At 39.2% G+C, this 12773-nt stretch overlaps 1 protein-coding gene and 1 pseudogene across 1 annotated transcript; one reads left to right on the top strand and one right to left on the bottom strand.

Annotated features, from left to right (window-relative positions):
* Positions 1–106: 106 nt before the first annotated feature.
* Positions 107–2651, top strand: LOC107606426 (uncharacterized). The gene is made up of 3 exons (XM_016308491.3): positions 107–828; positions 918–1958; positions 2056–2651. Exons 1-3 carry the CDS (start codon positions 157–159, stop codon positions 2386–2388), a joined length of 2046 nt encoding a protein of 681 aa, XP_016163977.1. The 5' UTR covers positions 107–156; the 3' UTR covers positions 2389–2651.
* Positions 2652–5537: 2886 nt separating this feature from the next.
* Positions 5538–6824, bottom strand: LOC107606427 (F-box/kelch-repeat protein At3g23880-like; annotated as a pseudogene).
* Between the last annotated feature and the right edge of the window lie 5949 nt (positions 6825–12773).

A 12773-nucleotide genomic window follows, 5' to 3' on the forward strand; every position in this document is an offset into this window, starting at 1 on the left:
ATTGGAGAATTTAAAATTTAAAATTTGACGTGAAATAATTAAATAAGGGTTTTTAAATTTAATTTTTTGGTGGGTAATTTTCATTTTTAACTTTAGTTGGCTCCTATCCGATTTTCATCGAATCCTAACTGTATCCTATCCTGATTGGCCGTCGCCATGAGCAACGTCAATCAGAACCCGGAAAGGCTGCTGGCAATCCCTGTGAAGAAGAGTGATCCGGTGGATCTGTACCGGCCGTTACGCAAGTTCGTAGCCACAAAATATTCAGAGAGCGATGCACAGAAAGTGGAAAGCGTTATCGAAACCCTAGACAAATGCCGCAGGGACATGGTGGAGCGAGGGGACCTCTCCCTTCCCATGCAACGTGACTGCCTCATCCACTACTTCAAATGTCTCTGCATGGTTGAGCCGCTCTTCACCGCTATCTCCTCCGATGCCGACGCCGACCCGATCACCTTTGTCTGGTACGACGCCTTCTTCTCTGAGCATGAGAATGGAGTCTCCTCGCAGCGCAACAGCATCCAATTGGAGAAGGCTGCTGTTATCTTCAACCTCGGCGCCATCTGCAGCCAGATTGGGGCCTCTTGCGACCGCACCACCTCCCTTGGCCGTCACCTTGCAATGGACGCATTCAATGCCGCCGCCAATTTCTTCTACAAACTCTGGACGGTTTTTGCCAAGGACGTATCCGCCACTCTCGACTTGAGTCTACTCTTGGCCAAGACTCTGCACCGCCTCTGCTCCGCTCAGGCTTCGGAGCTCAACTTACAGCAACGACTCCACCACAACAACACAAATGACGACGCCAGTTCCGTTTCGTTTGAATCGGTCAGTTTTAACTCTTGATTGATTTTACATTTATTTTTTCATTTTAGATTTTCAATAGGATGATATTGATGATGATTATGATGATGTAGGTTTCTCAGAATTATCGGGCGGTATCTGTTATGATACTACGTAACTTGCCTGCAACGGAACATATCCTCGCATTTGACCGAACATGGATAACTCATCTTTCCCAGAAGTTGACATTCTTTCAGGTGGAGGCTCTTCAGAGGAAATCATCCATCCTACCCGAATCCCAGCAACCTCTAGTAATATCATTGGTGTCTCCTCTTGATGATGATGCAGAGTCTGTCACTGAAAAATTAGTTAGTGCTGCCTGCAACTACAACTGCGGTGACCCGTGGACACGAGAACTAGAACACCAACCACGAATCCCATTCATTGACCTCTTCCTTTCGGAGTACAGCCCTTTCAAGATTATGGATGGTGGAAAGCTGGTGGCTTACCCATGGGACATGCCTCCTCCTTATCCAACAAATTTGGCATTCCTTTCGTCTTCGTCTTCGTCACATATTTTGGCATTCCCTTTGAAGAAGTGTGAGCCCTTGGACCTATACGATTCCCTGCGCAATTACTTTGTCCTCAAATACTCTGAGAGCGTGGCAAAGAAAGTAGAAGGCCTTCTCCAAATGCTAAACAAATTGCGTGGTGAGATGCAGCGTGATGACATCCCTCTTCCCGTCCGCCGTGATTGCCTCATCCGCTATTTCAAATGCCTTTGCATGATTCAGCCCTTGTTCCCCATGACTTCCTCACCCAACCCACCTATCTTTGTTTGGTACAATGCCTTCAACCCACAAGAAGTCTCTTCTCAGCACAACATTTATTTGGAGATGGCCTCTGTTCTCTTCAACCTGGGAGCCCTCTGCACCCACATTGCTCTCTCCAGCGATACCACCACCAATCAAGGCCATCGCATTGCCATAGACGCCTTAAATGATGCTTCCTATTGGTTCTTATTACTAAACTCTGTGACTATGTCGGCATCTGCCACTGTTGACTTGTCAAAAAACTGCAGTGATATGCTGCGCGAGATAATATCCGCTGAGATTGCTGACTTGAACTGTTTACCTCATTCCCGTTATGATCGATCATCATTTCCTGGATATCCTGTATGTATCATCATCTACCTTTTCAGTTGACCCTTTCTTACCGTGTTTGATTGTTATCAATCTTGATTTGTTAAATTGTTTGACTGGGATGATGTAGGTTTCTTCGCTTTATCGGAAAGCTTATGATCTGTTGACAGTTGGGACTTTAGCTGAGAATCTTGTTCAATCCTCGATACCTCAATATCTCGAGTCGAAGATAAATTCCCACCATGTTAATACTGCTCCTACTGATGTCAGTGAAGAATTTCTTTTAAGGTATTGTAAGGATAAATCCCTGCTTCCAGAGGAATGTCAACCACCATGCTTGGACCTTCTCTCTGAGGCTGGCCCTGTCATGATTAAGGATGGAAATCTTGTGGCCAACCTTAGAGGCAGTGATGTTGCCATGGAGGAGATGAGCTTGCCGGAGACCACAGTAACATTACCATAGATAAAAACTAAACAAGCTTTAGGAATTTTTTATTTTCTTTTTTAAGTTGGATGTTGGAATTTTGTTTGTTGATGCTAGAACTCTATTTGTGAATATGCTATCCTCATAATTTTGTTTGTTGATGTGTGAATATATTGGTTCTTATTCCTCACCAATTTGTATGCCTCTGATCTCGTAGCCATTGTTAGTTTTTGTTGCATATTGGTTCTTATCAAATCTTGTGACATATGGTGTTAAGGAGAGCGGTTTACTCTTTTCTTTTATCTTAGAGATACCATAGATAGAGCAAACTATATGCATATGTTTTGCTCAATGTGAATGTGGAGGAGAAGTATATCTTTTTGTGGTTATGTTCTTTCATTCTAACAAATGTCCTTGTGTTCTTGTTTCAGAATTGAGATCAATTAATTATCCTTGTTTAAAGCTGCTTCTGTTGTTATTCAAATCCTTCTGAATTTGTTGTTTGTATTTACATAATTTTCCTGATGTGCTTTCGTGATGAGTTCTGCTTTCTTCGTTTTAGTAGACCGTAGTTATGTTTTCTCCTCTTTTACCTCTTTAGTTTGCTTAAATATTTTGATAAATAGAAATGAAATCGGTGTAATCTCAAATTCTCAATGTGATTTCTCCTGGATAATTCAATATCACTCGTAACCGGGTTTGCCTCTTTGTTAACTTTTTTTTCTTCCATTTTTCCATTTCTGATTTTGTTGATCCAATCTTGCAAAGCATCTGATCATGTGGTTTTCTTACCTAACCTGGTTGAAGGTTTAGTTCTCGTTATGTATTGGATGTTTTACTTCTCTTGTTTATATTTTCTTATTTTATTTCAGCTTTAGTCTCATTTTTATAGTCCTATGAATGCTTGTATCACAAATTTTGTTAGCTTTTATTATTGTTTTGTTTGAGGTGGCAGTTTCAGGATTCAGCATTTTGATGTGCTGGTAAAATGCTTGCAAGAATTATTAACTTTCTAGTTGACCAATTTTCCTCATATTTAAGTTAATTTGAATGGTTGTTTACTCACTATTGTGATATGTTTTTGCACCGGACGAATTTCTGTAGGACAGTAAAGTTGTTAATTATCATTTTACTGCAGGATTTTGGATTCTCTTGATTTCATTTTACTATGACTTTGTCATTTTCACATTAAAATCTTGAATAATCGATGATGGAGAGACAAACATGACAAGATCATGTCAAAAATGAATATGTACCAATCCAACCCAATTGGAAGAGAATATATATGTTAACTTTTAAATATGTTAGGTGTAAACTAAAATTAATTATCAAAATTAGTAGTTAAAGTAGAATATATATTAAAATATAAAATATATATTAAAAATAAATTAAATTATGTATGTGTTTAATCAGAAATATATAGTAGTTGAGTTTTATATGCAAATAGCTTTTTTTTTTATCGAAAATAATGAGACTCAAACCCGCAATCTCTTAGGTAAGTATGAAGAGATGATATCATTTGAGTTATAACTTATTGGCAAGTAGCAATTTTTGTTTGATCTTTTAGGATTTAAATAAAAAATATTAAATAATAATTTAATTAAATATGTCAAATTATTTAATAATTGTCAAATAACAACTTCACATAAACACAATTGTATATGAATTTTTATCTATATTAAATTGAATTACTTAAAATAATAAAAAATAGCTAATAAAAACAGGAAATATATGAATAGTTATAACATTAATATTGAGAATAAATAGTCATTTTTGATCATGTAAAATTTGATCGTTCTCAAAATTAACTAAAAAAACAAGCGTCAATCTATAGTACAGATGCTGTTTGATACAGATTTACAGATATTCCTTTTATATGAATATGAGATGGACACCTGGCCATTTTGTTGCAGAGCTTGTCTCCTGCTTTATGTTTACGGTGGCTGAGCCCGTTAGCCAAGATTTTCTTTTTTGTTTGTGTTTTTGGACATGGCCTTAGGCCGAAGAGCTGACACAGCCTACACAAACAGAACCCAGCCCGACTCAAAGCCCTACCCAGTACCCACGTCAAGACCCGCCCTCCCCTAACAGCTCCAAACCGACTAAATACCCATTTTGGTCCCTGAGCGCGATTATTCATTTTGGTCCCTGAAATTCAAAATTACCTATACTGGTCCTTCATATTCAAGTTTAGGCACCAATGTGGTCACTCGATTCTTTCCGGTGATGACTAGACAAATGGAATGCTCAGATGACACTCTTCCTACCACGTTGGATGATGAGTAAACGACGTCGTTTATCCTTAGCACCCAAATAAGTCAGAAATGTCATCGTTTTGTATATAAAGGGAGAAAAAACGATGGAGACCCAAAATAAAGTATTCGTCTTCTTCTCTACCTCTACTATTCTTCGTTTCTAACTTGTTTGGACGCCAAAAGTAAACGATGTTGTTTACTCATCATCCAGCGTGACAAGGAGGGTGCAATCTCAGCACGGAAAGAATTGAGGGACCATATTGGTGCCTGGACTTGAATATGGAGGACCAACATAGGTAATTTTAAATTTCAAGGACCAAAATGAGTAATCGCTTCAGGACCAAAATGAGGATTTAGTCGCCCCAAACCTCCCTTCCTCGCCCTCACCCTTGAAGACTGCCATCGTTTGTTGCATGGAGGCAAAATCAGGCACCTGGATCCTCGACTGTGGCCTCGATTGGAATCCTCATCAGGTACTGCCTTCTTGAGGTCGCCCATGTCGCGCCTACCCCGACTCGATAACTGTTGGTCGTCTTCAATGGTGACCATTTTGTGCTTTTTCACAATGACTGCGACCTCTCTCCAACATGCATGTCATTTCATTCTTCCTGGACTGCGCTTGCCAATACCTTGAAGGAGCTCCTTCTCCTGTTTCGTGGTGATTCCGACTCTCACCTCCCGTGTCCCCTCCCCACATGCATTGAAGCTGTCGGCGACTTCTTCCATGGTCCCTCCTCCCTGTCTCTATTGATTGAAATATAAGCGAATTGTTGAACAGATTCATCTCGTAGCACGCGTTTCCTGCATCTGGCCGTCCACGCTTTTGTTGCCGGCGCGATCAAAAGTTGCTGCTGTTCTGGTGCATACAGACTTTAAGAGATGGTAGTAGACTAATGCTAGAAAGGCTTCACCAAATGAAGGTGCATACAGACTTTAAGAGACAATAAACTTTGGTTTTTGCAGCAATATTTTGGATGAGTTGCTTTGAAGACCATTTGGTGAAACTAAGCTTTCATAGTAGATATAAGCCATCCTAAAACCTATACTTTGACAAAGACTAGGATAGTTCTCCTTTAAATTTATGTTGTCAGGTGAATTTATGCTACCATTCTTTAAATTACACAAAATTATTCTTAAAGATGGAGAAATGGCCAAAAGAACATTACTTTCCGAGATGTAAAGAGATTGTAAAGGAAAACTCAAATTTACGAGATGCGGGTGGAACGGAATAATTGCCAATTTAGTCCAGGATTGAGCATCTCCATATCCTTTCATCTGCCACACAAACCAGCATTGTGCGTTCAAATGCTCATAACAAATAGAAAGACAGTTTCTCAATATACATAAATAAGTGCTCATCCTCTGGAAATAATCATCTGAATCGGTATAAGGCAGAGAGAAATGACTATAAGTCTCTTTACCCAAATCAAAATAAACAACCACCTCATGATTAACACTCCAATTAATAGTGCATGCTCAGCTACTACCAAAAAACACCCTTTCCATATTATCAGGCATAAAAGGGTCGTCAGTTGGAACACCAGGTTGGCCAAATGGGATATCATCAATTCTTCTCCAGGAAGAAGTTGGTCCAAAAGTATAAATTCTGGTACTAAATTCCAAACCAGATGGCCCTTTCTTCCTTATAATTCCAAAAAGCTTGTAGCTGTCACTGAGATGATCATAACCAAAGCCACAAACGCTGACTTGACCGCTGATTTGTGGTGACTGGAATGTGAATCCGGTATAGGGGTTCCACAACATGCCATGTGTATTCTGGCCGCCATCATCATCATCAAAAAAGCATAACAATCCATGGCAAGAACCAACGATTCTGTTGTAGCGTTGTCCACTGAAGCAATCGACTTTAGTAGGTTCAAAAGGTTTGTCCATTATTGACCGTACGGACAGAATTCCAAAACTGTCGTATCTGACACCATTGTCTCGTAGCGAAGTCAGGCTTGGATCGCATAAGCATGAACGACGAAGGTGGTTGCGGGTGAAGTCAGGGGCGGAAATTAGGTTTCTCCAGGAACTGCACACGCTCCTTAGGGAAACAAGCGTCCTTGCCGGAAGCCTCAGCAAGATATCCATTATCAATTCCTTCGGAAGGTCTGGCAGCGGCGGCGTTCTTGCGGTGGCCGTGTGATGACGGAGCAGTACACGTCCTGTCGACGCGTTCTTCTCGGCGTCATTCATAATTATGATCAGTAACGTCATCGTTTCAGTTTGAGTTTGCGTTGCTAGATGACTATCGATCTAAAATCTATTCTAATGTTCTTATTGTATTCTATTTATATGAAGGTTTTCATGTTTCAAAATGACATTAGCATCTCAATGGATCTATGGACGGTTTTAATATGAGATCAAAATCACAAACGGCCGATCCAATTGAATCTAATCAAATCTTCTAAACTAAAATAATATATTGATCGTAATCACAAATGATTTGAGTTGAATTTGTTTCAAATAAATTATATAAATTGGATCCCAATTTTTATATATTTTTTCTACACAATTGCGGGCATAAATTTGATTGAGTTTTGGATAAATTTTTGTGCTTTTTGGGCGTCATTAATTTTGATAAAAAAATATTATTTTTAATAATTTTTTTTAACATATTTAGCAAATTTTTTAATAATAAAAATAAAAGTATTAAAAAAAAATATCTCTTTTAAAAAGTTGTAATTTATATTTTTTTTTTTTAAGATTTTTTTCCTTAACAAACAAGATGTTTTTTATGTAAGAAGTAAACAAAAAAATACTTTTATATTATTATATCCAAACATATCTATTTATCTATCTCACAATTAGAAAATGGATTAATACAGATAGATTTACAGACAGATTTAGTCTTTATTACAGACGGATTTTTGGTTACCGACGAATTTTGTTCCTCTGTAAAAGCCTCGTCGAAAATTATTTATCGACGAATTTTTTTCTGTCAGAAAATTACCGACGGATTTTTACCAGTTACCGACGGATTTTCCCTTTGTAAATTCTCGATCCATTTTCCGAAGGCGACGAACTTTCCGACGGATTTTTTGTCTGTAATTACAGACGAATTTTTCGTTTGTAATTACAGACGAATTTTTCGACAAATTTTCTGTCTGTAATTACAGACAAATTTTCTGACAGATTTTTCGTCTGTAATTTAAACTTTGCAAAATCATCTCACACTCTGATTACAGACAAAAAATCCGTCTGTAAATCCGTCAGTGAGAAAAAATATAATTTTTTTTAGATTTTTTCATTGCAAAATAAACTTGTTTTCATACAAAATAAATATAAATTTAATACAAATTTTTATCTACTTTGTATTTAAATATTTATATTATTTCAAAAAATAAATAAATTTATCGTATTATTAAATTAAAAGAAAAGTACTCTAAACAAGCAAGTCAATATAATTCAAAACACAAACAAAGTATATTTGTCTAATACACATATCAAAATATTTGTTTAAACTTTTTTTTTTTTGGTGAACAACCAAGAGAAAAAACAAAAGAGCAGAAAATAAAAAGAAAAAAAATCAGGTTCTTAACAGTAAGAGAGGACAAACCACCTCTGGCGGCTGGTGCCAAAGGTGAACCTCATCAGCTCCGCTACCTCCAGATCCCATATTTGCCAACCGATCTGCCACGACATTAGCTTCTCTCGGGATAAGCTCAAAACGAATATCCCAATCCCTTCTTAACTTCAAGTCAAAGATCAGTTGTATCACTTCTTTTTCAAGATGTCAGAGTGGAACTTGCCAACTAGTCACTAGCTCAAAAGCTGATGCGCAATCTGTCTCACAGACAGCAAGCTTAAGACCCGCCTCCCAAGCCCAAGCCAAACATTTTCATATACTCCACAACTCCATCTTGATGACACTAGATCCAAAGGAATTTCCTGAGCATCCCATTACCCATTGACTGGAGCTATCGCGAATTACCCATCCAAAACCAGCACAATCATCTCCCAAGTTCACACTCCCATCACAATTTAACTTCCAAGCACCAGGTTCTGGCGGAGACCAAGACAGAGATTTTAATCCCTGGATGCAACACACTCGATTCTGATTTGTATATTCAAAATCCACCATGCACCTGCGAGCCTTGTATGCAATTGACCCAGCAGATCCAAAAATTCCCTGAAAATTATCCATATTTCTGTCTTGCCAAATTGACCATATTATAGCTGCAAATTTGGAACAACCTTCATTGAGGAGGCCATGCTTGAACCAATTATGCACCTCGTGAGAGCCAAAGAAACATACATAAGAAAAACCTAGAGAAACCCAAACTGATCGCACCACTTCACAATCCCGAAAACAATGAAGAATTATCTCCGGAAGTTGATTGCAACGTGTACATAAGGATGAGGAGGAGAGATGTCACCGAAAACGCAGATATTGAGTTGGTACAGCATCATGAAGGCAAAGCCACACTAGGAGCCTCAACTTTTCAGGGACCCACGCCTTCCAAAGCCAAAGTCAATTGATATTTCTATCCCAATTCAACTTATTCTGAATTAATTAACCATAAATATCCTTATTTAGCAGAGTAAAGAGTGTGCTCCCAACTCCAACCCAAATCACGACCAGAAGCCGAAATATGTACTAAACTAAGAATGTCTTCCCTTAAGTCCATAGGAATAAAAGAGTAAATCCTCTCCAAATGCCAAACTCCATCACGGTAAACATCTTCAATGGTCAAAGCAGCCTCACAAATATCAAGAAATTCAACCCTCGCTCCTACTGGCCCAGAGTGCAACCAAGAGTCAAACCAGAAATTCTTAGAAAAGAGCTCCCACTTCCCAAACAAACCCTTCCTTTAATACGGAAGCTGTGTGCACAATAGACTTCCATATATACGATGAAGAACCCATTGCTTTAACTGCAAATAGGTTTCTATTCTGGAGGTATTTTTGAAGCATAATCTTGACCCACAGTTTCTCTTGATTCATCAAAATTTGCCAAACTAGCTTTCCTAATAAAGAAAAATTAACCAACCGCGACTCCCGCAAAGCAATACCTCCAAACTTTTTCGGAGTCGTCAAAACTCTCCAAGATGCTAAATGAAGACCACGGTGATTATGACTACCACACCAAATGAAACTTCTAGTAAACTTATCAATGTTAGAGTATACACCTGATGGAAAAAGGCTTACTTGCATCCTATAAATAGGTATAGAAGATAAAACTGATTTAGCAAGGTAAATCCGACCAGCTTTATTAAGGAAGCGACCTTTCCAAGATGCTAGCCTATTAGTAAGCTTATCAACCACATCATTAAAATCAGCTTTAGTAACTCTGCCATGCTTAAGGGGGACACCAAGGTATTTTCCCAGAGAATTAGCAAATCGGATAGAAGAAATACCAGTGAAGAGATCCTTGCGTTGTCTAGAAACATTCATAGAACAGATAGCACGAGATTTGTCAAAATTCACCTTCATACCAGATGCTCTGCAAAAGGTGGCCATAGTGTCCAAAACATGAAGCACTTGAGATTTCTTCGCTTTGCAAAAAAGGATAAGGTCGTCTGCAAAAAGGAGATGGGAGATTACAGGACCTCCCCTAGACACAGTCACTGGTTTCCATCTACCAACCTCCACTTGCCTAGCAATGAGGCAACTCAACCTCTCCATATAAATAACAAATAAATAAGGAGACATCGGGTCTCCTTGCCTCAAACCCCTCTTTGGCTGAAAACCATCCAACCGGTTACCATTCCACATTAGAGAAAGGGAGGAAGACTTTACACATTTCATAATAAGAGAAACAATAGTACCTGGAAAGCCAAACATTATGAGAGATTGCTCCAAAAACTCCCAGCTCACCCTGTCATAAGCCTTTTCTAGGTCAATTTTAAAAGCAAGAACACCTTTCTTTGATTTGGTTTTCTTCATAAAATGGAGAACTTCCTGGGCTACAATGATATTGTCTGGGGCACCCCTTCCAGGAATAAACCCTCCCTGCAGAGGACCAATGATATCTTGTAGAAAAGGTCGTAACATCTCCACAACCACCTTAGTTATAATCTTGTAGATGACATTACAGAGGCTGATAGGACGAAACTCTTTCATGCGAGACGGGTTATCAACTTTAGGAATCAGCACCACCAAAGTGTCAAACAGAGCACTATCCAGATCAAACCCAGCGAAAGTCTTCTTAACAAGTTTCCATACCTCTGTACCAACCACTTCCCAATATTCCTTGAAGAAAAAAGCCTGAAAACCATCGGCACCTGGGGCCTTAAAAGAGTTCATACCCATAACCACCTTCCTAACATCTTCTTTAGAAACATTTCTTGTGAGACTTTCAATAGCCTCACGAGATAAAGAAGGTAATTCCTGATCCCCCATCACATCAAGTTCTACATGTTCCACATTACAAAAAAGATCTCTATAAAATCCAATTGCACATTCTTCGAGTTCTTGCGGATCAATACTCCATCTTCCATCCTCCAAAAATAACCCCTGAACCTTGTTACGCTTCCTCCGCATAATGGTTTGCATATGAAAGAACTTAGTATTTCTATCTCCAAATCTGACCCAATGCTCTCGGAATTTTTGATACCAAAACAACTCCTCTTGCATAAGCAGATTACTATATTCAGCCTGTAACTCCCTTTCTTCCTGTATGAGGGATAAAGCATCAACTCTCTCCATTCGCTGTTGGATACTGGTCACACGCCTCTCCAATTCCCTCTTTCTTTTAAAAATATTCCCAAAGACATCTCGGTTAAAGGCCAAAGCATCATCTCTGACTTGAGAAAGGCAACGAATAGGATTGGGTCTACCCTTGTCCCAAGCACCCCTGACCACCGACAAAAAACTTGGGTGATAAGACCAAGCTACTTGAAAATGGAAAGGTTTTACCTCGACTCTTCTATCATTACCTTGACATCGTATCATAATGGGACAGTGATCAGAATGCATCCTCGCCAAATTCTCCACATAGCTTTCCGGAAAACGAAAACACCAAGCATCAGTAGCCACAGCCCTATCCAGCCTCTTCGAGATGAACCGATTACCCTGCATATGTCTGAACCAAGTGTACAAAGATCCATGGGCTCCCAAATCAATCAAACCACACTCATCTAGGAGAGCTCCAAACCGCTCTGCCCTTCGAGAGACAAAGTTCCCACCTTTAACCTCAGATGAAAGAAGGACCTCATTAAAATCCCCAATAGCTAATAAAGGACCTGAATAATTTCTAGAAAAATCTGTCAAAACCCTCCAAGCTTCTTCCCTTTTGCTAGGAACGGGACTTGCATAAATTGCTGCACAGACCCAAGAAAAATCGCCATTCGAAAACTCAACACACACCACTTGCAAACTCGCTGCCACGACATTGCAAGATACTCCGGGCCATGCAGAGAGCACCCAAATACCTCCACTATGCCCCTGAGCTTCATCAATATGAATAGGAGTATAACCTAATCTGTTCAAAAAGACAGCCATCTTTTGGAAAGCACAATGAGTCTCTAAAATGATAAAAACGTACGGATGAAAATTCTTTACCAATTGTTTCAGATGCACCCGAGCCAGCTTATTTCCAGCTCCTCTCACATTCCAAGCTATAATATTTGTACAATCCATATTAATATTACTTGGAGTGAGACCCACACCTCAGATTATTTGAGGGTAGTGAGTGGGGTCTCCACTGTAACCACACTGTGCCCATTCTCAACCGGAGAATTCTGAAGAGAATTAGGCCTTAATCTCTTTAAATTGCTTTTGAATGGCGTTTTAGAAGTCTCTGCGCCTTGCGAATAAGCCCCTGCCCGTTCTGAACCAGGTCCTTGCTTGCCACCCGTCACACCTTGAGCAGAGGTAAAACCTGACGAAGCTAATTTAAAGTTCCTCGCTTGTTTTAGCACTTGATTGCCCTTACTTATGTGTAAAGATGATTCAACCACATTGATGCCTTTCATAGCAGGTTCTCCTTTAGCAACATAATTAGAAGATTTATCCACATAAACTTTTTTGGACTTATCCTGGTCATGCCTACCCAAAAAGACCTTCTTGCCCTTTGCCTTTCTTTCCACTTTGGTCCACGTTGTATCCCCTGTATGTGCCCCTTCCATTACATGCACTTCCTTATCCTTATTCTTCTCTATCCCAATTGTAGTACTACCAAAAACAAAAGGCTTCTCAATATTAGAAGAAAATGGCACCTGA

This window comes from Arachis ipaensis, chromosome B7 (assembly GCF_059453495.1).
Source record: "Arachis ipaensis isolate K30076 ecotype BB chromosome B7, ASM5945349v1, whole genome shotgun sequence".
NCBI lineage: Eukaryota > Viridiplantae > Streptophyta > Magnoliopsida > Fabales > Fabaceae > Arachis > Arachis ipaensis.